Here is a 27,883-nt window from a genome sequence, read left to right on the forward strand (position 1 = left end):
GATTTTGATTGTAGCACACCTCTTAAAGTTACAGATGAGCATGTCTTATAACAACCAGACAGGGACTAGCAATGTCTTCCACCTGTACTGTGAGAGAAGGCTCCAAGCTACTCTTAATAACTCACAAACATACAGAGCTTGTTTTTAATCAAAGCACTGTATGATATTTTCCAATGTCAAAGACCTAATATTTGGTGTTATTTAACTTTTTTTTTTTGCTTGGATTATGTTAAGTTTTTGGGTCGAGAGTTTTTGAAAGCAAAGGTTTGCTGCAAAGTATGTATGGCTGTGCATTTACGTTTACAGAAGACTGTAAAGATCCTTGTATGAATTTAATACCCTCACAAAAAGCTGAGCTTTCCACTTTACATTTCTGCGTTCTGTAAGTTTGGAAATTACTTCAAAATCGGCATATTCAATCATTTAGATTGAAGGTGGCAAAAGCACAAACTGTTCACCATGTTCCACAAAAAAAAAAAAAAAAAAACTTAAGTGAAAACATGTCTTTTTACTGAGGCCAAGAAAGCGAGGGACAGCCTGAGTTTTCCTTACCTTTTTCAGTGAGAAAAAGTCATTTGATCCCAGGTAACAGAACCTAAAGATGTGAAGCGGAGACACATCTCTACAAGATGTTTCCCTTTTCCAGGAACAGTCATTTTCCATCGAATGAGTAATGTTTCACAGTTAAATATGCCCTTTGTGGGCCCCCTCTCGGCTCAGCAGGCTACTAGATAACATATAAGAGTCAAGTCATAACTTTAAGAGCAGAATTGAATGAATCCTTACCTCCCTCTTCTTAGTAATTCACCAGTGTTAAATCAAATAAAGCATGCATGGACATCAATTTTAAAGTTTCCTTTTTTTTTTTTTTTTTTAATCAAAACCAAGGAGAAATGCAATAAAGCTGGACTGTAAACCAGAATAGTAAAATATCCACTTCAGTTTAATAAATCTGTGCAGTTACTTCTATAGCAACAGAATAACATTGGAGTAGCTTATTTGCGTATTTCTTATTACTTTAGTGGGAAGCATTATTTAGTCTTTAAAACAAATCCCTGGCTGCAGCTAACATTTTTTCAGTCATGAGGGTGACACAACTGGCCAAAGCAAACATTTTAAAGCCAGGACGAGCTACACTTTTGGCCTGGCAACACAAGGCTGATCTGGACGAAGACACTATTCAAAAGATGTGCCAAGGATTAACTGAAATTGCAGCCTGAGTGTGATTTATAAGCCATTCTGCGTCATTTGACTGTGACAGGCTCTGACAAATTAATATGCCTTCAGCCCTCTCCACTACTCTTTAAGGTAATGGTTCCATTAGCAGATGTTTTTCGACATCCACTCAGATGCCGTTGGTCCCTCATGAGAAAGATATTTTTTATGCTCCTCATTATCGTAATGATGTGAACATATCTGATTTGGTAAGTTGTGCTGCCTCACAACAGTTACGAAACCGAAAAAAAGTGGAAATGTGGAAGCAGAACAATGAACTCAAAACACATTTGAGTGAAAAGTTAAAGATTTTATTTGGTTAAATGATACAACCAGCTGCATGTCTTCTTAATACATCATAAAAACGCAAAGATCTAATTGCGAAAAGGCTGCTGCATTTGATCAAGTATTGCAGGATGACTACATGTTGGAATGCCATAAAATGAGATAATGCACTCAGATTTTCTAATCGTGTTCTCTTGAGCATTTTGACATATAGGAAAAAAGTGCAAATCAGAGAAAGTGACACCATAGATCAGGCCCTAAACTTTATTTGACTCGGTGTGTACGAACTGAGGCAGTAATGAGATCCCGATGCTTGTTTCCTCAGATGCTGGACCTAGTAGCACCGATCATGAAAGTGACCGTGGGCCCCAAAGTCACATCCGACAGTCCGTAAAATGCTGGGAGGTTTTCTGGAGACACCTGTTCAACAGCTCTCAGGGGCCCATGCATAGGACCCACTGCGAAGGCCAAAAATTGTAGGCCTGTGTGAAGTTATTTGATGTAATGCCATCACAGGGGTGAGTGAAACTCAAAAACTAAACAGTTATGCAATAATATGAACCATTTCCAAACTTTCAGTCCAGCTTCATGCGACAGATGTGAGATTTGGAATTGAAACGCTTAACAAATCAGAAGGGATTTAACATGAACTGACAAACTGAACTCTGAACATTAAACCTACAGTATTCAAAAAGTATTCATATCTCTTGAATTTATCCACGTTTTGGGACAGTGTTTCGCTTCTTTTAATTTTTCCAAAACTTATCCCTAGCTGATCTGCTGTCTTACTTGATCTTTGTGATGCTGTTTGTTCACTAACAAAAGAAACTTTGGCAGTCTTCACAGAACAGCTGCATTTATGCTGGGATAAAATTATACAGAGTTCATAACTTGGCAACCTCTAAAGTCAATTGATTGCCCTACGTTTTATTTAGGGGGATCAGAGAGAAGGTGTCTGAATGTAAATGCACACAAGGCTTATCATATTTTACTAAAAAAAAAGAATCTGTAATCCATGTATCATTTTCCTTTCTCTCAACAGTACTTTTTCCAGCCCATTAAATCCCTATAAATACACTGGAGTCTGTGGATGTGGAAAGGCTGAACCAGTATGAACTATGAAGTTTCTTGCAATACACTGTCCAATTTAAATCTGCTACTTGGAGAAGAGGAAGGTGGGAAGGATTGATCTGAAACACACACGCATTGACCACGTATTGAATGCATGCTTAGCTTGTTGTGCTGCCTCTTGTGGCCAAATGCAGCTAAACAAACACACATTGCTCATGCAGCTTGTTTTCTGCATTACCATCATTATAAACATTATTTTATGGAGACATTAAACTTATGGAGACAGTTTGGAAGGTACAACTCATCTTGTTTCCATTTTTTAATATCTGAGTACTAAAAGGAGGCAAAATATTTCAAATGTTAGATTATAAAATCTTGACTTTAAAACCAGGATTTTTGTTTAAGCACAAACAAGCACAGATATTTGAACACAAAATTCTTTGTGTTTAAAATTTTCATTTGCTTTCACAGATAACCATTTGTGATATTTCCTCATGCCTCTGGATGGTAACAGAAACCTGCTCTTCCACCCAAAGAAGTCTTATTTCTCACATAGGAAGAAAAAGATGGAATAATTCCTGTGCGCTCTGCCCCACATGTACAGTGCAAAAATATAAAAAATATCAACATATATTAATCCTGGACATGTGGATTACTTACATATACAGGAGATATGTGATTTTCTAAAAAAAAAAACAATTTAAAAAGAAAAAAGTACAAAATAAAGCCTCAAGTGCCAATTGCACTGTTAATACAGCCCTAAATTTAAGCAGTTTATTTGATACAGATCAGAGTATAAACAATTAAACAATTATTAAGTATTAAACAATTTCTTATATTCTTAAATTAAAATTAAATATAACTGTTTCAATCTGAATTATTTCAAAGTGTGTATTTTACTGGAGTTGTCAAATGGGCCAAATGTAAGCATGACAAGAGAAAACTTAGCAGAAATAACCATCTTCAAACAGCTTGCCATTAGTATTTTCATGAGGGGATGTTCCATTACAGCAGCACACAACAAGGCTGAAAAACTCATCAGAGATGTAAAAGGATATGGAATGATCACTTGTTTCCACTGCTGCTAAATGAAGGGGAGTTTGCAGTCGTAGTCCCCCTCATGAGGAGCAGATTGCTCATCCTTCCTCTACCGTTTTAAACCAGTGAACATATCACATAGTGAACGCAATACCTTCATATGTCAAAGAAAGTACACATCAAAATCACTAATGCTTTAAAAAAATATTAAAAAGTTACACTGTTCAACAGTTGATCTTTAACTAAAATATGCTGCTCACTGTAACCTTTTGCAATTTTAAAACATTTTCATTTCTAAAACGTATCAGGTCTGGGACAAAAGGAGGTTTAAATGATGTTGAACATGGAATGTTTGTTGATGCTGGACAAAAACTACTGGAATTTTTATGCAAAACCACCACAACAGCATCCAGATGGTGTTTATTAACATGAAAGAAAGGATTCATTTGGCCTTTTATTGATGTTAGTCTGGGATACTTTCATACACACTTTGGGCCTTTTAGTGTAACTGAGCAATACTTAAACACCTCATGCTATCTGCCCTATTGTTGTGGATCATAGCCATCTCTTTATTACCACAGTGTACCCTTCTTCTGATGGTTACTTCCTGCTGGATAACACACCATGAAACAAAGCTCCTTAAGCTTATTTCTTGAACAAGACGACGGGTTCACCGAACCCCAGTGGTTTCCACAGCCACCAGCTTGCAGTCCAATAGACACTTTTGGATACGGCGGACTGGAGGATGTGTAGCCAACAAATCTGTGTCAGCTCTGTGATGCTTCAACATCACAGAGCTGACTCTCAAAGAAATGTTTCAGACTCTATTGAATTGTGACACAAAGCATTAAGGCAGTTCTGAAGCCTTAATGGGGTCCAACCCTGTGCTAGAAAAAAGTAAAAAATTTTGTTTTAGGAATTTTGTTTTAATTATACCTAGAATTAAAATTATTAATTAAAATAATTTTTAAAAAGCATTTAAACTTCTACCAAGCATTTACATTGAAATTCAAATCTATAATTGATCTCAAAATGTTTTAAATATTAAATTATTTATTAATCGTCATCAATGTGGTCTAATTTCTGGTCATTAACTCATTAAGGCTTCAATAGCTAAAAGGCATTGCGACTAATCCTCATGGACTGCTTTGACCTCTCTGTTATTTCAGGTGCAGGTTGTGTGTAACGGAGTGTCTGGCCTCATACCGAAGTGTTTACATTTGTCCAACCCTGTGACACTCTTCCATAAGCCTGCAGGACACAGCATATTACGGCAGCCGTCATTGTGCAGAAAAAAAATCCAGGTCAAATATGCAGGTGAATTTCAGAAGTCCTGTCACACTATTGAATTTTGCACACATGAGCAAAATTGTTGGTACCCACAACAGTCACTGAAATTGACTGTTGAAAACAGTCAATTTTTGAAATTGAAAACAGCAATAAATAAAAAATTACTGAAAATTAACCCATGCTTTTGAATTGTAGTTTAACTGAATTGTTTAAAAATATTAACAAATGAAACAGGCCTGGACAAAAATGACAGTACCTGTAACTTAATATTTTGTTGCCCAACTTTTTGAGATAATCACTGAAATCGAACAATTTCTGTAGCTGCCAATGAAGGGCAATTCAGAATAGTCCAGTGTTGTGCTCTTAGCAATTTTTGAGTGTTTTTAGCTGTGCTTTGAGCCATTGACCTGATAAAAGACTCATGACCTGAAACTTAGATCAAGCTTACTGACACCAAGCCTTCTCTCCAGGATGTCTTGTTAATCTTGAGATTTCGTCATACCCTGCACAGATTCAAGATTTGAGAAAGATGCAGCAAAGCAACTCCAGAACATAACCTAGCCTGTTCCATGTTTCACAGTAGTGAGGGACAATGTTATTTTTAATTTTTAAGTCTGTGAACATAAGTCTGATGTACAATGCCAAAAAAGCTCCAATTTTATTTAATCTGTCCAAAGACATTCTCCAAGAAGCTTCGTGGCTTGTCGAAATGCATTGTGGCAAATTTCAGTCTCCCTTTTCTTTGCTTTGCTTTCCTTCTTGGTTGACTCCCATCGACCTGGCAGGTTGGCTACAATCATGGGGACCTTAAACCTCTGAATAATAGGTGCAACTGTAGTCAGGCTGCATCAAGCAGATGATGATCTTATAGCCTCTACTTTAAACATCCTTGTCTATAATTTTCTTTCTAATCTCCTTTGCTTCCTGTGATTCATGTCCAGGGTGGTACACATCACGCTACCAAACAGCTCAGTGACTTATCGTACTTTAAATAAGCAGACTGACTAATTACAAGCTTGAAGACACCTGTAATGCAAAATGACACAGCAAACTATTTTCATTGTTTTTCTAGGGGTACCATTATTTTGGTCCAGGCCAATTTCATTTGTTTATTTTTCATTGTTCAGGAACATTTTACCTTTTCAGAATCTCTGAAACCTCCAAGACAGCACAGGTTCTCACATTAAGCTGTTTTGTGGACAAGATAAAAACATCAAATACAAAAAGGGATGGAAATTTGGATTATATCTATTCTCCAAAATATGAGCTCTGTATTTGATTTTGTGAATCAGATACATCTGATTCCTGCTGCCTAAATATCCTTAGGCAGCAATCTGGACCGTCTGGTTTTATTCTTAACAACGTTACTGCCAGGCAAAGGCTTCACAACCTGATTTAATGTCACACAATTCTCCTGTGCTGCAGGACATCAACTCGCAGCCCAACACCTCTGGCTTTTGGGATATGAGTGTGGCTCCAAAGCCTGGCAAAGCAAAGAAGCATAGATACTTTCCAAATGACGAGAGAAACTCCTGCCATGGAATAAATGGCTTTCGTTATTCCAACTGACAGACTTACTTATTTCCCAGAACTCTCGCCTCCAGCAGGACCTAAGATCCTTTGTTCAGGAACAATGTAAGTTTTCTTTTTTGAAAAAAAGAAACACTTTGAAACTATAACATTTTTTATGTGGTCTTTTTCTCTCTATCCTCTTACTTTTGTCTGTGTACATTATGATTAATACACATCAACAAAAAACTGGGCAAGCTTTAATTTTTCAACTTCGATGAGGTCTCTGTCAATGGCATCCACTTACCCTATACTCTGAGAGTCATCTTTCTCTGACGCACCTTCGGACCAGCCAGTTTGCAGGAGGTTTTACGTTGTTTTATAATGCTCCCTGCTTGCTAAATCCTCATCTCAGCAGAAAATGGTGGTTTGCTGTGTTATGCACTGACATCCTCTGGCAGTGCTTTATGAACCACCAAGGAACGTGCTCTGGGCTTGAAACCAGCTGCCCCTGCCAGGGCCATACACCGAGTCTTCGGTTTGTGCCACGTTGATGTTTCCAAGAACCTCAACTTAAATGTCTCTGACACAGCTACAAGAGCAAAATTTGACTTACGTTTTTTCCTTAATAACTTTTTCCCATGTACTTACAAGCATGTTCTTAACCCTTTTACTCTTTGTGAGGCACAACGAGGGAAAATCACACAATCAGATTAATAAAGGAACAATGTAAGCTCAGTTATACATGAAGTCTAAATCAGGGCAATGTCTACTTTCTGATTAAATTTGTCAAAGGTCATCTTTTCATCACCATTTGTTAGAAAATCCCAACGCAGTGAACACTTTAAGAGATATCGCACTCTAATCTCAAATATTGCTTTGGGGCTCCAGTCAAGGCATTTTTTAATTACAGGTTTCCAGGGGCGGACTGGAAAATGAGGTTTATCGAGGATTTCCCTTCTGGGTTGGTGGTTTAGCTCATGGTGGAGCTGTTGTGCTCGTCCCGCAGTCGCACAGCACATTGTTGTTCTGCAGCGCCATGATGCTTCAAACTACAATGCCAGATCAAATGAATTCTCTTCCCCAGACCTCCAGCACATTGCTGGAGGTGTATCTACAGTCCAGTAACTTGCCATCATCAGTGTGGAAATGTGTGTGAATGGGAATTACTGATTTCATTGCAAAGTGTCTTTGAGTGTCCTAATAAATCGCTATATAAATCTGATGTTATTTCAGTTCATATATGCTCACAGGCCTATACTTTTCATAAAGTTATCAGGGACTCCTGGGCCACTATTTCTACCATGTCCACTCCTGCTTTTCTCAGACTGTCTGACTAAACTCAACTTCTGGTTCCTGTTGTTGATGCACTGTCAGTGATTTTTTGCCAGCAGGACCTGCAGTGTTAGCCAGACAGCTGTGAACCTGAGTTTTATACGACTGGAGAAACCAGGATCATCTTTAAGGATGTTTTAAGCAGTCTGAAAAAACTGCACAGCAGTTTAAGCTCAGAGGAAGCATCTGACCTGATCTTAATGCACCATACTTTATTGCTTCCAGTCAAATTTATTTTAGACAAATTTACAACCCATCCTGACTTATAAATAGACACAGGCTTTGCCAAATTATCCATATTGCCCATTCGCGGTACTAAGTTTGGTTTATTGCTTTTGTGCTGCCAGCCCAATACGACTTATTGGGTCTAAATAAACCAGGAACAAAACCCCAACACCTTTTTAAGCACACCTGTCATTCATTATATGAGCTAAATAGACATAATCTGGATATTTGAAGAAAGCAGTGTTTTAGGAAAGTGAAACACTTCTTGTTTGTAAAATTATTCATCAGCCAATTTCAGTTTTTAGTCAAATGTTCAAGAAAATGGTATAAAATGGTTTATTTGTAAACAGAACAATGAAAATTTGTAAAAATGTCTATGTAACAAAACAGAAATAACAATAACAAAAAAAAACATTTACACTTTGTGCATTGCAAATCTCAAGTAAAAGAAGATGGAAAGCAAGCATGGAAGAACATAAGCAATATACAGATTAATGCCAATCAACTGAGACACTATCATGATCCCAAGCCACACTGTACAGTCACACTTTGTCTTTTGAGACCTTCAAACGGAATCATTTCAGTCAACACTGTCAAGGTCCACATATCCAATGATACTAAAAAACAACATAGGAGTGTAAAACTGCTTGCAACAAAACGTCTTTACAATCTATAATTTTTAAGACTTAAACACAAAATGTAATGACCCTCAGATTGTCAGGTGCATATAAGTGATTTGTTAGGCAACACTAGACTTACCGGGGAACAGGCACTTCAGAAAAAAACTGTAGCAGCCAGTTTTGATGATTAAACTCATATAGACAAAGATAAACATACATATCACTTTGATGTCTTAAACTGAACAATCACAATTAATATACCTTGTCACCAAAGTATGAAAATGATCATTTTTAAGCAACTTTCAAAAACAGTATCGCTGACAGAACTGACAGACACTTAAAAATCTTCAGATATTTGTGGTATGCCATCTTGTTTGTGATATTGAACTATATATCAGTGTAAACAAATAAATAAAACTATTTACAAACTAGCACAAATGCAAAAAAAAACAGGCTGAGCCTAAATAATTTACAAAAGAAATTATAGTACAGACTTAGTATAAACATCTTTCGCATTGTTGAAATCAATCACTGTAGTTTCCCATTTTAAATCACATTCATCATAAGAAGAATGAGGAGAAATAGTGTTGATTATGGTTTTAATTAGCTGGTTGGTTTATGCTTTGTCAGACAGAGCTCTGACAGATGACTGACCAACAGCTGAGTAAAAACAAAAGAATATCTGTCAATAGAAATCACTTACATGTCAAAGCGAGAAGGTAAATGCAGGGAATCACAAATAATTGATTCCCTTGTAAGTGATTCTCCATCAAGTGGTCACACAATAAAGATAAAGATGTAAAATAGGTACTTTTTTATATTCTGCAGAGGCTTTTTAAGCATGTTTACTATGTTCAGTTTCTTCCCATGAATGGAAAAATTGCATAGGACTTTTAAACTGAAATCTGCCATGATGTCATTTTCTGTCAATGTAAGATCGCCAATGCAAAGTCTTATTTATTTCCAGAAGGATTCAATGATGACAGGGTTCAACTGGAAAGCTTCTTGCCTTCGTCCATCTTCTGTCTGTCATGCAACTCAATTATCTGCAAGAAGATTTGAGAGACAACTATAGTCAGTATTAAGTTCACGATAAAGTCTCCACAGTAAAAAGAGGCAGAATGCAGAAACAACATGTGCGCTGTGGGCATTAGGAAGCGTGTCTTCAGCAATGTGGCTGTGATTGTGAATAAGTGCCGCAGGCTCATTTTCCACAATTTAGCACTTGGCACTCAGCATAAGATCCTTGGACTGACGCACAAGGCCTTTCACAATGCAGCTGGGGCATTGTGCATGGGCAAGCTGACAAGCAGAAACAGCAGTTTTGTTCTTACAACAACCACACTCGACATACAAACCCTTTCCCCATTACCTGATGAACACTGTTGGAAACTCCGGTTTATCTGAAGTTTGGAAAACATATTGATTGTTTACAAAATTTTCTATGCATGCATGAAACAATAACAGTTCACACAGAGATGAGAAACAATTAGGAATTTAGACTCTGTAAAAAAAAAGATTCCTAGTCTTTTGTTGTCCATCTTTGAAAATGAAAGTGGTTTGGCAACAAAAATATTTGATTTGTTTTGCTCACTACACAAGAAAAAAGAAATTAGATGAACTGATTCTTGTAGCCATTTCAAGAAAGTTTACTCTAATCCTCATTTCAGCTGATGATTGAGGAGTGTCTTTCATACCATGCCATTTATGAACTCTCAGCCAGTCGTTGGTGGATTTACTGGTTTGTTTTGTGTCATTGTGACATTGCAGAGTCAAGTTCTGCTTCGGCACAGTTTTTGTTTTTACAGATGATCTCACACATTTTTTTCCTCAAACACCTTCTGATCCACTGTAGAGTTTATAGCTGTGAAGTAGTCAGGTAAAGTAAAGCATCTCTTCAGCTCTGTTCTTCACAGTAGGTATGACCTCTTTATCTTGGAATGTGTCATTTGGTTGTTTCCAACCATGTCCAAATAATTAAGGCTTAGACTCCTCTCTTCATTATTTCCAAGTCTTAGTGTTCATGTCAAATGAGCATTTTTGGAGGCTTACCTCTAAAAGCATCAGAAAGCTCTTTTGAGTTTCACTCTCAATTTAACCATCACACAGAAAGTATCAAATGTGGAAAAGCTTCTTCAAAATGAAGAGTAGCCATTTTCTAATGTTCATCGGATGAGATACACTGAGTTGTCCAGATTTATTTAACCTCAGAAGTTGCATGTTCTCATTAGATTTTATAGATAACATTGACATGTATTGTCTCACTTACTTTAATTCCTCAATGCTGTTGAAAGTGATTTTAAATATTCACATGTCCAGCTATGTTAACAAAGCAATACAAACCTCAGTATTTTCACACGGCTGTTTCTCAGTGTTTACTTCTCTCACTTTTCAAAATAAAGGATAATTAACTACTTTCTGACTCATGTCAGAAAAGGTTAACATTCCTACAGGCAAGTTCTTAGTGTCCTAATTAAGCATTGGCTGATTAACAGGCTCAAGGGATACAAAGGTTTAATAGCTTCAAAATTTCAAAACTGTTTACTCCCTTACACCACTCCTTCAGTTTAAAGTTCTTCTAATGAGATGCTGGAAAAAGTGTTGAACTGTACATGTTGCTACTGGCTTAATGAAGGCTACTGCACCTTTTTGCCCCCAAACACAAGAAAGACAAATTCAGCCTTCTTTATATCCAGTTGTAAAAAAAACCAAACAAACAAACAAATAAAAGAAAAACAATGACGGTGTGAAAACTAAAGGAACATCACCCATCATTTTTTATAATGCTGTTCAAAACTACAACTGGAAAGCTAAGGGCATCATATCTGGAGTCTCCAGCCAAGTAAACAGACCATATAATTAACCAATTATAGAGGTTTGTTGTACTTATTCTGTAAAGAGCAGAAAGGCAAATTTAGATCATATTTCATACACTAGGTTTTCCAAAGCGACAGCTAAATTTAGGAGTTTTCTTTCTCTTTTTTTTTTGCTCTTAAGTTTGTGTATCAGAATAAAAAAAAAAATTGAATGACTGTTGCTGTGATGAGCTTAGCAGCAGTCAAAATAATTGGGATTTTGCTATATTTAAATAAAAGCAGAGGCCATGTTTGACATTTCTATTTTAAATGTGTGTAAATATCCTGGTACAGTAAAATTGTGGTAATTTTATTTAATTTTATCATACCTCATATTCCTAATTATTAAAAGAAAAACATTGCGTGGGCAGTCCTTATGTCTGGCTGTATCTCTATGGTTAATTAATGTCAAGTTGCAAACTAGACATCTGACAAATTAAATAACTAAATATCCATGAAATGACAGTCTTTCTTTGTAATTACCATCTGAGATACCCAGATATTTCAAAGCTCGCAAAATGTTTTGTTTGACAAACATAGTTATGGTTCCAACTTACCTCTGCACTCATATTTGAGGTCGGAGAAGAAAACCAACTCTTGGGAGAAGACAAAGAGGCCTAACCTGCCTCCGGCAAATGTCTTGTCATAAACTGGTCCTGAATCAGCCATGATCTGTTTCCCTTCATATACCACAACCCTAAAGAGAACAAGCCATGACATTAACACATTAACATGATGTTAAAAGAATACAGGCAGATAAATATGTTGACCTACCTTATAAAGCCAGTCTTGGGTCTATGGATGAGATGCCACCGGTAAGCTGTGTAATCCTTCCAACCAATGTTTTTGGGGTCATGCCACAGAGTGCGGACCTATGTAAAATATTAATTCAACTTTTGAAACAGATTTCACTTTTTGTTGGTTTATTAAATGAAATACATTACAGTTTGGGCCTAAGACCAGGCAAAATATAGAAAAGAACCAAGAGCTGTGACTACATTTGTAAGTCATTACAGCATTTGGACAAGATCCTACCTGTCCGGCAGTGTTCCCCGTATGCCACAGAGCGTTCCTGAGGTTTTCCCCAGTTCCTGTGGTTGAGTTGACAACTTTAAGTGAAACGCCGGAGATGCCAAAGGCTTTGGATGGCTTGTCCTCCCAGTACGTCTGTGTGATCTGCTTCCACATCACAACGTAAAAGCGCCCGCTTGACTGATAGCCGAAGACAAAGCCAGCATAGTCGTCATCTCTGTCTGTGTTCACATACATGGTTCCACTAAAGTCCACAGCATTGAACTCATCAAAACCTGCGGGAAGAAAATAGATACGATACATTCCTAGGAGTCTACAGAGTCAAAAGGGTTTCTTTTAGAAAGCAGTGTGTCAGCATGAAAGGCTTGTCTGACGGTAAACATTTTGCATGTGTGCTGCTCACCAACTGCGATGCCTGGATCAGAGTTTGCAGTCTGAACCAGTTCTTTGCCCTGGTGCCTGACCACCCAGTTGGGATCAATTTGAGTTGTTCCCTTTGGATCCAAATGGACCATCTGGAACTTCCTGAAGTCTGTAACGCTAATGGCATTGTTCTCTGGACACACGTCGAGGATATCCGGGATGCTGTCATTGTCAAAGTCGTCTTTGCACGCGTCCCCTCTTCCATCACCTGTTTTGAATGAAGCAATATTTAAAATAAACATCAACAAGGGTGACCTACTTTTGAATAGGTTTGAAAAACAGCTGTACGCTGATGTAAGTATCCCAACACTCCCACTACTGAGAAACATTCGCAAGTTAAAATGAAAAATGGACGGAAAAATAATTCCTCCCAGAAAAGGGGGCTTTCAAACCCAGGCCAAGTATACTAAAGCAAATCCTTTTTTTCTTGTTGTGACAATTTCCACAAGTATTACTAACGTACAGTCTGACGTATGTTGGAGTTGGACTGTGTGCTGGGAAAGCGGGGATGAAGATAAGCCAGTAGTTAGGAAAGGAGCACTATAAGGAAGTAACCAGCTTCCTTTTTTCAGCATCTTTGTTACTGTCCTAATGAACTAAAATGGCTCTATCAAATTAACACTATCTGACAAGCTTTACAGAGTGTGAAGGCATCCTCTCCAGAGCTTTCCTACTCTGGTCTGTTTCCATTTACAGACAGCTGTACAAACTCCAGGTAACCCTGCTTTAAATGGGGCTCTTTGGATTAATCACGAGAAAAGCTGAAAGGAAATAAAAACTTCACAACCTGGCATGTACACCTCTGGCCCGCTAAGCCATGCAGAATGACATCACTCGTGCCGACTAAGTTGTCGACTTTTTCCACAGTCGCTGTACTTCACACCTGCTGTAGGGAAACTAATTGCTGAGCATCAGGGAGAACTCAAAACCTCACTGAGTAGTGAGAACAAATAGTGACTACGTGGAGTTTGGAAGAGCAGGACTAGAAAATACTGGAGCATGCATGTTTAGCTATACAGTGTATAACCAGAATATAAATAGAAGAAAAACAATGTAGTATTTGGAGGAGCCATCCATCAGGCGAAAAATTATAGTAATAACACTGACCAAGTGTATGTTTTAGTTAGAGTTTGGACAGGAAACAAACCAGTTGTGTGAAAACCAGGATGGAGCTTTTTTTGGATGCTTCAGTTCTGCAAAACTCAACTTTCTCCTGCTTTTCTACATGTCAACATAATTAAATATATACTCCAAAATACATTTACTTCAAGGAATTCATGTGATTTAAAAGCAAAAGATGAAATATCTGGATTGTTAGAAAAGACAAAAACAACCCACAAAGATATTGTAGAGATCATGAATTAAGAATAAACTATTAGAAAAAATATTCTTCAGATTTTTTTTAGATTGAGATGAACAAATCAGAAGCATGAGGCTGATCACTGACATACTTTCGTAAACTTTTGACTTGTTGATCCAGATTTCAGCCAAATTTATTTTCTAAAGAAGCAAGTTAGATTCACATTGCTAGAACTATTTAAAAGACCAGTTTCTATTTTCCCTGAAAAATGTAGGTGCTCACCATAACTCCAAAAACATCCAACACTTCTAAATTCAGCAAGTTAAATGATAGCCAAATATGTAAAATTTCCCCTCCTCATAACCCTTCCTGCTATCTGCTAGAAGTATTGCTCTCTCTCGCTCTTCCACAGTTTGAATGAACTGCTGTCACTCCCTGAGTAATATCCTTGACCCCAAAGGATGTTGCTTTTAATGCAACCATGTAGCATGTTTTTGAGAAACTTTTCATTATAATATTTGTTTTTATAAGTTTCTAACTGATCAGATAAAGATGAAAATACAATCACCAGTTGATTTCTCAGTAAATATCTATTGTATCTACAGAAATTTTCTCTGGAACTGAACAGTGGGAGTAGTGCGATTACACATGTAATCAAAACAAACAAGAATTTCCAGGAGTGACCTGCTGAACGAATGTAGCCTTCACACATCTGGAACGTTAAATCATTTAAAGGCCACATCCTCACCATCGGCATCCTCTTGGTCTGGGTTAGGTGTCAGTCTGCAGTTGTCCTTGTCATCAGCTATGCCATCATTGTCATCATCATAGTCACAGGCATCTCCTTTTCCATCCTTGTCATGGTCTGCCTGGTTGGCATTGGCCACATAAGGACAGTTGTCCAAATTGTTCTGATGGCCATCTTCATCAATGTCCTGATTATTATCACACTGGTCTCCAACCAGGTCATTATCCACATCAGTCTGTTGAGCAGATACAAATATAGTCATTGATACTTCATATACCTATTGTGTGGTTTCATTCTTTGCGGTGTAGGATATACTACCTGGTCAGGATTATGAAGCAATGGGCAATTGTCACATTGGTCACCAACCCCGTCCATGTCTGTATCCTTCTGGTCAGTGTTGTACACATAGGGGCAGTTATCATTTTCATTCTGAATTTCTGTGAGAGAAATTTGCTATTAGAACATACAATTTTATTTTAGTGCATAGATTTAATAGTCAGTTGTGCTTCAGTTCAAAAACAAGCATGGTCAGTTTACCATCTCCATCAATGTCCACAGCACAGGCATCGCCTTCACCGTTATGGTCAGTATCTATTTGTGCAGGGTTGTGTTCATAGGGACAGTTGTCACAGCGGTCACCTACTTCGTCCTTGTCAAAGTCAAACTGGCGGGGATTGTAAAGGAGGGGACAGTTGTCCTGTGCAGGGAAGAGCATGTTTGTTAATGTCTTTTTTTTTGTAAATCTTTAAGCTCTTAATATATATTATTGCTTATTCAGACACAGAACAAAGAATGTAAGATAAAAGAACAACCCTCACAAGACCTGTTTCTGATTTCAAGGTAACATTATATTGATTTGTTAGAGAGCAGTATAATTTATGCTTATTTTATTTGAATAATCTAAAGATTATCCAAAGACATTAATTCATTATCTGCTTGAAGTCTTACTTTCTCTAGTTCTTCAGAACCACAGAAATGTCTTGCAATTTATTGAAACTAGATACCATCCACATCACAATGCACTGTGGATAATTTTAAGTTAAGCAAAATTTCCCTTTCTTTCATATTTCATTTAGATCGTTGCTCACCTGAGCAGAAATGTGAGGTTGCTCTTTGACAAAAATAAACTACTGGGTTCTGCCAATTTTAATCTAAATTATCATGAGTCCTCTGACGTCTTTTGTGATAATAATTGTTAGAAATAGTAAAAGTTTATAAAATTCTCATACTCGTTCGTCCATAATTCCATCATTGTCATCATCCTTGTCGCAAGCGTCTCCTTGTCCATCCTTGTCAAAGTCTTCTTGTCCAGAGTTTGGTAGGTTAGGACAGTTATCCTGAAATGGTTACAAGAAGTTCACAAGATTCATCAGCTGAGTTTCGTGTCACAGCATGGAGGGCAACTTCCAAACCAGTCACTCAAAATACCTTTTTGCAGTGGTATGTACTGTTGGCACTGCAGACCAGGTTCTGATTGGGCCATCCATCCAGGTCTGAGTCCTCTCCACATAGAAAGCCATCTCCAGCGTAGCCAGTGCGACACTCACATTTGTACATTGGGTCACTAAAGTGGCTGATGTATATACATTCAGCATATTTGTGACAGCTGTGGGTCTTTTCTTTACATGGGTTTTCTGGCTCACATACCTAAGAAAAACACAAACGAACAAGAAGTGGAGCAGTTTTATGAATACAGATGTTCAAGTTTTCTTCAAAGACCAACAGTTACTGGAGTGGCCTGCACTGAAAAGATTCAACTCAAAAAATCAGATTAAATCTCTGTAATCACTGTTGTTTATAAACAACCCAAGGCAGGGTTCACTTCCAGGTACAATCGATTTTATGAGATCCTTTTGGATTGAATTCCATGTTAGCAAGTACTGTTGCCTAATACAGCACACAAGCACACCACATTACCAGAGGATGAACTTTCATCCATTTTAAATACCACACAGTGAGTGTACTGAGGCCAAACTAATAGCATGATCCAGCTTTTAAACACATATGTGCAATGAAGCATTTTTATTTCCAATGACAAGATGGTTTTCAAAATGAGTTCATTTGGAAATAAGCCAATGTGAAATCAGACAAGCATCTGCTGAGCATAAAGAGCATTACAAAGGGAAATAAAACATGACTGATGTTAAGAGGATCTTGATTTATTTTTTATTTTTTAGTTTCCCATAATTTCTGGGGTCAAAACAGCAAAAACAACAGTGTTCCAGTGGAGCGTGTTATATATGGAATGTCCCAATACCTATTCTAGAGATAAAATGTAACAGCTGTGACTTTGTTTTTATAATATCAAACTCAAAAACAAGTATAAGAACTGGGTCAGTCTGTTTCTGATCTTACCAGAACCAGAGAGGTATGACATATGCTTATTGTTAGGAGTTACTCCAACCTACTTCATCTTCTCCTCTATCCTCAATATTCTACTGGTGCTGATTATTGTTATTAGTATTATTTTTTTTTTGTAAAGTTAAGTCATATTCACATATAGTTGCTGCTTTAGTCATTTATACATTTGGATCCAACACCAAAATACCAGGGATCTGCTTCTGGAAATCCATTCCTTCTCTTGTTTCACTTCTTTGAGGTTATCTATCATCCTAATAGAGATGAGTGCAACAAAAACTCACTTGTTTGTTTTTCCTGGCTGCCTCAACACCCATACCAAAGGGCTGTGTGCCTTTGTAGCGCTTTGGGCAAGGCAGACAGTGGAAACCCGGATCAGTGTTGATGCAGCGCTGTGTTTCACCCACTTTGTAACAAACATCAGACACCATGTCACACTAGAAAGGCAAAACAAATGCATTGGAAAAATGAAAAAAAGAACCCAAATAAAGTAAGTATGAGAAACCCATTGAGTACTAAAGACTGTCTTTGGGTTTTACCTCATTAATGTCTTTGCAATGAGTACCATTTCCACGAAAACCAGCAGGACAGGGGCCGCATTCCCAGGAACCGTCTGCTGAGCTGCTGCAGTCAACCCCTCCAAAGCAAGGGTTGGACAGGCATCCATCTGTCAGGGAAGAGAGATAGATGGAAACAAACACAGCACAATGTGACATTTGAAAGTAAATCTGCAAACATGTCTTTTTTGTAGTAGTCATAACAGACTGTTGATAATTCCTGGCAGTTTGGTAGTATCTTTGTGACACAACCTGAATTTCTAGTCACCACATTGTCCTAATAAATGAACTGCTATACCTCCAGCAAAGTTAGACATTTTTGCTTAAACCAAAGTTATGATCTGAAGACATTTTCTGTTGTTTGCAAACCTGAAACCTGTTGTGGTAATAACTGAAAAAATGCAACGTTGAGCTCACCGATAGGGCAGTCTTCCTTGTTGCAGCTGTCGCTGTCGGTAGCCTCTCCAATGCACTTCTTGCCACCATACTGAGGATGAGGACTGTTGCACTCACGGGAACGACTTTTGATTCCTCCTCCACATGTTGCAGAGCAAGTTGCCCAAGGAGACCACGGTCCCCAGCCTCCATCAACTACAAGGGAAAATAGATCACAGATTAGATATACAGTGCTTAAATATCTAATTTAATTCATTTCTCCTTTTCTAAAGCATTACAATAGATTTTGTCTACACCATATACAAATACAATTAAATCATATTGCTCCCTTTATTCAGACACCCTAAATTAGGATTATATTCTCTAATTTAATGTCAGATTATTTGTTATTTTTAAATAAAACCAGGCCACCTATGTTACTCTTTGTACAAACTAGTTTACAGTCATGTCAGAGATTAAGTCCCCCTCTTCAGTTCTGAGGATTTGCGCATCAATCCATTAATCTTTACCAAGCTTTTAAAAACTAACCTCAACCTTCATATAAGGAATGAAACATTTCTTTAATTATTTTTTCATTTACTAATAAATAAGCCATTATGCATTTGCAGTGGGTAAAAAAACCATCAATTTGATTATGAAGCTACTTTCACACTGTTAAATTTGTTAATAGGATATGGAAAGCAAAGCCTAAAGAACATTTTCTGCTCACACAAAAATAGCTTGAATTCATAGAAGAAAGAAAAAAAAAGTTGATAATTACTCAATTAAGAAAGCACTTTTGGCACTAATAAAACAAATCACTAAAACTAAGCGTCTTAGGCAAAAGCACCGCAGTGGCAGCATCGTAGTGTGGTAACACGTTGACCTGGGTCAAAATCAAATCAGTTATGGATATTATTAAATACATGAAAGTTGTTGAGGTGAAGCTTTTTTAGTTCTCCACATACCTTAGATTGGGACAGAGATTTGTCTTTCAACATGCCAGTGCACCCAAGCATAATACTAAAGCAACAGCCTTAAGGGAAATATTTTAAGTTCCTGGAATGGTCCAAACCACAGGCTGAAGAAAAATTTGAGGTATGATTTAAATATTACTGCACAGCAGCTGCACCCATCGAGCTTGATGAAGATGAAGCAGCTGTGCCTTGATAAATGAGCAGAAATCCCAGTGACAAGATCTGCCAAATTTATAGTCATACTGATGTCTAACAGACTTCCAGCTATAATTGCTGCAGAAGCTGACTCTAAAAAGTATTACCTAAGTAAATTTAATGATGTACAATAATTTTCTGTTCATCAGATATTTTTGTTAAAAGCAAATAACGTGTTGCAAGGGTAACTACGACGTTTTTCTTTTATTTTGATAGAATAAATGATACAATGCCAATTAAAACACTTGTGTAACAAATTTTGAGTGCTGTGAATTTTTTTAAACTCTGCCTTTTATTACTTAATCATTTTCTAATCCTTTTTCCTTTTGAAACAAAGAACTTTGCAGAAACAGAAATATGTACCCTGAGACTACAAAACAAAACAAACTGAGCTTATTTTGCTCAACGCTTCCTGACAGACTGACAGCAGCTCAGTCCAGAGCACATGGGGAATGTCGCCCTGAGGGAAGCCAAGGACTGAATGTTGGACATGTGAACACAGCAGACATTTCTAACAAAGATGCTTCTTTTTGAGAAATCTTTTCTTTAGCTAAAATACTCACTTGGACAAGGTTTGGCAGTGCAGCTCTGAGTCTCTCTCCCGCTCCCTTCGCAGTCTTTCCCACCCAGTTGTGGTACAGGAGCGTTGCAGTGCCGTATTCTGGTGATCTGCCCTTCTCCACAGGTCACCGAGCAAGACGACCAAGGCGACCACAAACTCCAACCCCCATCCTGGCGAACTGGAGATAGAGAGGAACACCTATCATGCAGACATCACCAAAACACATATATTCTATGTTGCCTTTTAGATTTCCACCCATGTTTAGCTGTAAACAGTAAACATTGTGTGATAGTGGGAAAAAGCTGCCCACTTTGAAATGCAATGTTTACACCACTATTTATGTTATCATAGTCAAACTCCTCTTCTTGTGGTTAAGACAGTTTTAGTGCCTCACATACATCCTGAATAATGGTAGCTCAAAGCAATCACAGATGATGGTCCATTAACCAATCAAATCCCATATTGAGAACTGTAGCCTATACTAAAAATCAAGCTGTGAAAAATATCTGCAAAAATGGAAACAAAATGGTTGCATCTACATGTTTTAGATAAGCACAGGTGACATAAAAAGCAGTTTTAATAATGATTAATTCATTTATTGTGTGCAAAAAGCTACCCAAACAAATCCAACTTCTTTGCAGAACTGTCTTAATTCACTAATGTGCTGGAGAATTTTCCAGCATGACTGAACTTTCTTAAGTCAGGCTTTTGATTTAGCCACTTCAAATCCTTAATTCGGATTTTTTTCTTTTGAGCCCTTCAAAGGCTCAAAAAAGATAATTCCTGGGTAATGTGCTCCACATTGCTGTCCAATTGTGTAAACAATAATGTTTGAGCATCATCTGATGCTCAACTATCAGTTCCAACAATCCTTTGTCTTTTATCAAAACAAAGAAAAAAGATCACTCCTGTATGAGTGATCAAAGCATTCATGGAGTAATTTTAGTAAACTAGCCACTTGTGGGAAGGGCCACCACTATTTCAAGTTTTCTTCTGTTCTCCACAATGGCTCTCAGTGTCCCAATGCCTTAGAAATGGTTGTGTATGTCAATGAGGTTTATTTCTCAACTCTTCTTAAATTTTTTTAATGTCAAGCATTCTTGATTCAGAAAAATGGGATAAATGATAGTAAGTGATTGGTTTAGACAGGGGCGCTGGGCTGGATAGCTTTCTTCCTTTAATAAATGCCACCATCACTTGAAAATCATTTTTATATCTACTCAAGTTTTCTTTGTGTGATATTAACAATGATTTGGTTATCTGAACATGTCAAATGAAAAAAAAAAAAGCAAAATAACAACAGAAACCTTTAAGGGGGCAATACACAAAGAACATCCCAGTAAAAAAATCCAATATTTTTATATATTTTTGCATGGGAGCCAGTGGTGAGTAATTGCACAGTGGAACACCCTCATTGCCAATGATTTATTTGGAATTATTTTTGACAGGGCACACCCTTCAAGTCAACGATGAGATCCAGTTCCTCACTCACACTCAGACATATTGTGACAGATCCAAACTTATGAAGACGAAAGCTCAGCGTTTTGCACTATGAAAAATTTAGTCTCATCTCATAAATGAGCTGAGATGACTTTTTATGCAGCTCCATTATGTTCTCACCTCCCCACATGTCATGCAAATGTTTTGTTTTCGATTAGTCAATGTGGTAATGGAGCGCAGATAATTCAACACAGACAGAGCAATATCACATCGCAAAGGCAGCCACTTCTGGATGAGGGCAATTTGGAGAAAAAATGAGTCAAGCTACTTACCACGGCTGTCACATTTTCCCAAGCTGCACTTTCGAGTCTGGATAGATGGTCCAGTGCAGGGGTTACTGGTGGCATCACATGAGCGACCTCTCTGTTGAGTTCCTATCCCACAAGTGACCGTGCATTCTGTCCACTCCGACCAAGGGGACCAGCCGTCTTCACTGTCTTTAGCTGGAAAAATTCACATCTGCTTATTGTATTTTTTTTATTTTTTATTTTTTGCATTTTAGTACTGGAAAAAGATCATAACTTCTTGCTTTCATTCTTTATGTCACTCTGTTTATCGAATGACTTCATCTGAAGAACCCACAGAAGCCATTCTTAGTGTCAATAAATATGTGGTTTACTCCCTCAGACAAACTGGCTGCAAGAGTCCTGTGCTATTAAAGCATAACATGGACGGAATATTGTTTTTTATGGTACACGGCAGCATTAGCTTAGAAGAAAGAACATAGAGCAGAAAACAAGTTGGGTTCATGTTTGCATCAACAGAGTTTGCGCGATCTACTTACGCATGCAGACGGGGCAGCATTCTCCATCTATTAAAGAAGGGCTGGCACAGGCCACTGGAGGGCATGTAATTTGGTGGCACACTATCTTGGACTCCTGGAATTAGCAGATCATAGAGTCTATCGAGTTTACAGACATCAGCAGTAAATGTGTACTTTTCCACATGAACTGGAATTACCTGGCATTTACATTTAGTGCAGCTGTCCACTACCCAATCTTCCTTGTCCTCAAACAAGCGGCCGTCCTGCCAGCACATGTTTTTCTCTTTAGTGTCCTTCATTCTCCCAAGGGCCTCCTTCATGACTGTATTCTCCTCTGTCTGAACACATACCAGCAGATTTGCAGTCAAGGACATCAGTCACAAACAGTTAAGGCATGCTCGTTATATAAAGGTACGTCTGGCTGTTGTAGGTATGAAGATCAAATACAGACAAAACGATTATGTTAGGAACACGTGTTAGGGTAAATCAGGGAGTGTGAGAAAGATCAGTCATCCAGCTGAGCGGTCGCAGTTATAACACTAGACTTCTTTTTTTTTTCTTGCTTCTGAGCTAACACAGCAGTAAAACCTCCTGCTTTCCTTTGCACAATACAACCTCCAACCCACTTGGAGACCAGGGGATCTGTGGCTGGACTCCTTCAAACCTTGGGAACTGTCAGTCGATTAACCGCTGCCAAAGATTTGAGTGTTTCACTGTGCAAGCTTCCTCTTTAATCGGGAAACAGCAGTGTGCAGCACTAGAGTGTAAGACACCACTCGATCTGGAAGAGCCTCAGGGACCCTTCCCATACCAACCACTTTTTTTCCCTAAGGTTCATGCCCACAGTCTCTTATTGCTGGGAGGCTCCCAGAGGAAACGCAAGAGCTGTTTAAACAAAGTCAGACATTAGACTGGACCGAGCCACTGCCAGGGGAACACTTCCTATGTCCACATGTAACATGTCATAAAATCTGTCTGACTCATGCTGCCACAGATACCAGAAGTCAAACGGGTTCAGTTATCACAGCCCGCTCTATAAACAGTCCTGCGGCTTTGTGCTGTTTACTTTCAGACAAAACTAGGTTACCCAGTAACCCAATTTAAATGTCTTACTTTATGGATGCCACATTAAAGACTAGGGGACAGCTGCCCTAGTTTGTTTCTTACACACGTGTAATTTGAATTAATCAATACAATTTTGGAAACAAACAAAGGAATGTCCTTGGTCCAATCAGTTTCACTTACCACTTTCTGCAAACCGTCAATGAGGTTACTGACAACCACACGCAGACCTTTCAGCTCTTGGAACATGGTGCTAAGTTCCTCACAGGAGCGTTCACACATATCTGCACCCAGGTCGTCTGTCTTTGGACCTATGATGTTTGTGGTGATGGGCGGGCTTACATCCACAATCTCTGCACTCTCTCTCAAGCCGTTGTCATCGTCTAAAAGAGAGAGGCAGAAGAGATGTAAGCCGCTACAAGTTGGTGATGGGAAACACATTTGAGATCATTGTTGAAACATGAGGTTTATGATCTGCAGACAATGTGATTTCCTGTTTTGTAGAAGCAGGCCAACAGACGATGTAATGCACAATATAGCTACTGCGATGCTTAATGCGCTAAAACCAGATGTGCAGTTTGTAGCCATGTTTGATTTAAACAAGAATTAGCTTTATGAATCTTTATGATTTCTAACAGTGCATCCTTGTAACCTCCAACAGTGTTGGAGGATACAAGGCCCTGCTTCAGAAGACCTCTAAAATAGGTAGACCTCTCCAACAAATTTACTTGAATTTTATCAGATAATCTTAGTTAAGTCAGTGAAAATCTCTCAGTTACAGCCACTAGAACCTAATCCTTCAGACCTTCTAGCTACTGGCCAATTTAAAGGGCAAAATGAGGCTAACTGCCAAGTTTTTTTGCACCGTTAACACATCTGCAGCAGGAAACCCAGCCAAGCATAACATGTCTACCAGCTGGGAATTTTGCACAGACAGGTCACAGGACAAGGAGGCAGAAATACAAGTCCACACAGCAGGAAAGGACATCTTTTCTGGGAGGAGTTTGCAGCGAACCTTATAACATAATAGCTACCTGCATTCCCTCACAGTTTACACCTCCATTTCCCTCAGTTTGCCTGTCTAAACTCGGAAGTTTAATTATATCACAGCAGAGTTTGCGAATGCGTAATTTCCAGAATAAACAAGAGGAATATCAAAAAGCTCTATGGAACACCTGTCATCCTGCCAACACACAAGCACGTATCTGCTTGGATCTGGCGATGTAAATTGGTGAAGATTAACAGCAGATCGGGGACTCTAAATCAAAAAGTCATTCGACTTGCCCAGTGATGTCCCACAATGTTTTATTTCCTCCCCAGTCTGCTGGATCCATTTAAATTTCAGGAGGGCTTGTCTGTGAAAGCGTTTATGCATTCTCCCCTCTCCCTGATTGACATGGTGTGCTTTTTCAAAGCATAGCAAGGAAAGATTTCAACAGAGAGCGAAATGAGGGGGCTAATTTTAACGCTACTCATTAATGTCCGGTGTGTTGGCTTTTATGAGAGTGGTTTGTGTGGGTTTATGGGTGTCGTTTTGCATTAAACTCTCTGCCAGGGTGGAAGCTCGACTGGCACCAGTGAGTGTGCAGAAGGTTTAAACGCCTTGGTGACATTTGTTAAACAAATAAACTCTTTTTAGCTGGAATTTAACACTTCTTGTGGCAACACATATCCAACAACCACTGGAACACAGGACATTACTACTCACTGTAGTAATGTAGTATTGCAAAGTGGACTCACTTTGCAATAACGCACAAAAGTATCAACTTCCAGACCTGGAAACCTTGCAGTGTGTTGTAAAAGGTACCTGTGTTTCAATTTGCTCTCCATAGCTGGTACTTGAGTCCTGCTAAAGATCATGAGGTCCTTTTTTTAAATTGGACCAAGCTTCAGCTGAGAAAAGCAACTAAAGCAGCCAGTTTATGATCTCACCACAAATGCGTGTGTGTGTGTGCATGCGAGCAGCTGGAAGCTCTGTGATCTGCAGTGTTGCCTTCACTTTTTCTATTTTCTTTCCCAGGATATTATTCCAAGTCCACTGCCAATGGAAATAAATGTAAGCATCTGCATCTCTTTTTGTTCACCGCTCGACCTCGAGCCACTGCGTCGGCACCGCTGTTTCCACAAGCCACGTATCTGCGAGCCTCTTTTTGACCTATATGGAAGTCCTTAGATTCATACAGTAGAGGTAAACTGGTTGCTGCGGTGGATATTTAACAAAATATACAGACATCACATGTAAGGGTGGTTGTATGGAAGGAAGTTGCATGTGAAGGAGTCTCCAAAGCACATCTGCAAGGATCAGCCTCGAAACACTTTGCAGTTCTGATAAATTTGAACTGCAAATTTGATTCATGTTTTGGATTGAGAAAGATCATGAAAGATCTCAACTTCCACAGAATGCCAGGAACCTTTAGATAAATACTATAAGGTTTTCTTCTTTTTTTCCAAATAAACACTTGTCTCTCACCTAGTCTTGTGACTTCACAATCTCTACTAAGGAGGACGTCTTCCACTGATGTATCAAAGATGAAGCGCACATTCTGAATGAGGCCCTGTTAGACAAAAAAACAACTTCTGGTTATTGAATCTCTTGGTGGAAGAACTCTTTCTAAAGGTATAATATGTTTTTACCAATTCTGATCACAACTTTTTATCCTTAACCCTCTTCTTTCAATACCGGTATTGTTTCTCATGCAAGAAGACCATAATTCTGATCTCAGAAGACTCTCTTCATCTTACCCTGAAGTGGTTCTCACGAATCGATCCCTTTGCCACATACATTCGACTCCCATCGGCCTGAAGGTGTTCATAGAAGGGCTCATCCAGGATGAAGCTGTCGATCAAGCTGCAGCCCACAAACAGATTTGCGTTTTCCCCATGAATGTGAAGTGTGATGTTCTTCCACTGCGAGTCGGCCAGGTCCACATCCTCGAATGAGACCACGTTCTGCGAACCGTCCACCCAGTACACCAGGTCCAGGGTGTTGGCCCGTCCATTGGAGACAATCTCGAACTGCCGCCGGCCGTCGGGGCCCTCCAGGCCAATCAGGGTGCCCCTCGAGGAGCGATCCTGCCGGATGCTGGCGATGAACACAAAGCCCTCGTTGTTCTGGATCTGCTGTAGTATTTGTTTCAGTATGGGGGCACTGACTGGGGGCAGGTGGTCAAAGCGGATGAAGCGGTAGGCAGGGAGATCGGAGTATTGACCCCGGAACTGTTTGGCCCCCAGAGTCTTGCGCGTAATGTGGCTGATTTCAAACAGGTCAAATGATGTTTCATCTTCCTGCTCTCCATCTTGAAATCAGTCAAGGAAGGGATGAAAATAGGAAATCAAATTACTATTTACAACTACGGATTCTAATCAGAACCAGGAAACCTGTCAATAATAGAATAACTAATCATTATCACAAGCTTAAACTCATTTCAAAAGGAAGCAAAGTCTTGTAGACTTAGTATTAATTTTACACATAATTAAATCAGTGTGCATAACTTAAAATAAATAGATGATTTATAAAGATCTACATACCTTGCGGTGTTACTTGATGGAATGTGGATATGAACAATAAGAAGAGGAAACTTCTCCTGAGTATCATATTTCCTTCATAAAACAAAGATATTTTATTAGCTTTTGAAGTGATTACTTAGTCTAACATTCAGTTTGATGAGAAATATTTTATCTCTGTCAGCTTTTCGGGTAAGAAATTATACAGTATGCTGCAGTATATGGAAGATTATTTCAAAAATCTATGGAAATAAAATTACATTTAACATAATTTTAATGTATTGATGTCCTCCTCTCTATTAGATATAAAAGAAAGAATGACATAGAGGAAAAGTAACTATGGATAATTGTGCGGTTATATTTAAATATATTCCAAAGTACTTTAACTGTACAGTTGTCTAGAAATAATTTTCATTACTAAAAAGCATCAAAAGTTGCCTTTTCGGTTGTTGTTTTTTTAAGATTAAAACATCAATCAAACCATAAGAAAAAAGAGTTAAAGATAAATCCGTTCATGAAGCTTAACTTACCTGATGAATTCAATTTTTTATTTTTTAAACTTTTTTTAAAACGCGGACTTATATCCACCCGCAAAGCAAAAGCGGAATCGCTAAAACTGAAACGGAAGCAGCTTATTTTATAGTTAGAACTCAGGACGAAATGAATGAGATGCGGTATTTCCTGCAAACCCCGTGCGTAAAAAAAAAAACCGCTCCAAGTCCACCTTGTTCCGCTACATCCAGTCTGGAGGAGTCGAGGCACGGCAGTGACTGGGGCTCTCGCTCCTCTCTCTCTCTCCTCTTATATTTAGAGGCTTGCAGGAGAGCTCGTCTGTCACCGTTTCTCTAGGATGAACGGTTTGCGGTGGGTTGTCATGAGACAGTTACATAAAAGAAATCTTCCGACAGCTATTGCGTAAAGATCTTATCCGCACTCGAAGGGCCTGAATGTTGGACACGTGGCCCCTCCCCTGATGTTTTCCACCTTGATGCCCAGCTGGTTCCCTCCCTGCAAAGCCCTCATTCCCACTGTGCTGGCAGCTGAGTCACCGTCTCTGAAAGGAGCTCACTTAAAAACAAACAGA

The 27,883-nt window shown here is 38.6% G+C and overlaps 1 protein-coding gene and 1 long non-coding RNA gene across 3 annotated transcripts; one reads left to right on the forward strand and one right to left on the reverse strand.

The window, feature by feature from the left end:
• The first annotated feature begins 894 nt into the window (after positions 1–894).
• Positions 895–7,633, forward strand: LOC114137524 (uncharacterized). Its single transcript, XR_003594007.1, has 3 exons — positions 895–2,018; positions 2,543–4,926; positions 6,325–7,633. It is a non-coding gene; the product is annotated as an uncharacterized LOC114137524 (long non-coding RNA).
• Positions 7,634–8,289: 656 nt separating this feature from the next.
• On the reverse strand, positions 8,290–27,732 carry thbs2a (thrombospondin 2a). 2 transcript variants are annotated; one of them, XM_028006757.1, is made up of 23 exons: positions 27,330–27,732; positions 26,824–26,895; positions 26,038–26,591; positions 25,766–25,850; positions 23,479–23,678; positions 22,431–22,571; positions 22,255–22,348; positions 21,743–21,913; positions 19,972–20,148; positions 18,279–18,452; positions 17,844–17,971; positions 17,589–17,741; positions 16,375–16,593; positions 16,176–16,283; positions 15,484–15,643; positions 15,265–15,383; positions 14,947–15,181; positions 12,879–13,106; positions 12,479–12,750; positions 12,218–12,315; positions 12,001–12,140; positions 9,961–9,991; positions 8,290–9,634 (listed from the first exon to the last, which is right to left on the reverse strand). In XM_028006757.1, exons 2-23 carry the CDS (start codon positions 26,888–26,890, stop codon positions 9,631–9,633), a joined length of 3,558 nt encoding a protein of 1,185 aa, XP_027862558.1. In that variant the 5' UTR covers positions 26,891–26,895; positions 27,330–27,732; the 3' UTR covers positions 8,290–9,630. The 2 variants fall into 2 exon arrangements, with proteins under 2 accessions (XP_027862558.1, XP_027862559.1); XM_028006758.1 differs by lacking the exon at positions 9,961–9,991 and having other exon boundaries at positions 27,330–27,729.
• Between the last annotated feature and the right edge of the window lie 151 nt (positions 27,733–27,883).

This window comes from Xiphophorus couchianus, chromosome 22, assembly GCF_001444195.1.
Source record: "Xiphophorus couchianus chromosome 22, X_couchianus-1.0, whole genome shotgun sequence".
Taxonomy (NCBI): domain Eukaryota; kingdom Metazoa; phylum Chordata; class Actinopteri; order Cyprinodontiformes; family Poeciliidae; genus Xiphophorus; species Xiphophorus couchianus.

Excerpts from the sequence above, each read along its gene's own strand:
- thbs2a (XM_028006757.1), bottom strand. The coding sequence starts at position 26,890 with ATGATACTCAGGAGAAGTTTCCTCTTCTTATTGTTCATATCCACATTC. Across the intron at positions 15,644-16,175 it reads ATGGAATTATGGACGAACGA|GACAACTGTCCCCTCCTTTA; the intron begins GTATGAGAATTT and ends TTCCCTGCACAG. Across the intron at positions 12,316-12,478 it reads CGGGGAACACTGCCGGACAG|GTCCGCACTCTGTGGCATGA; the intron begins GTAGGATCTTGT and ends TATTTTACATAG.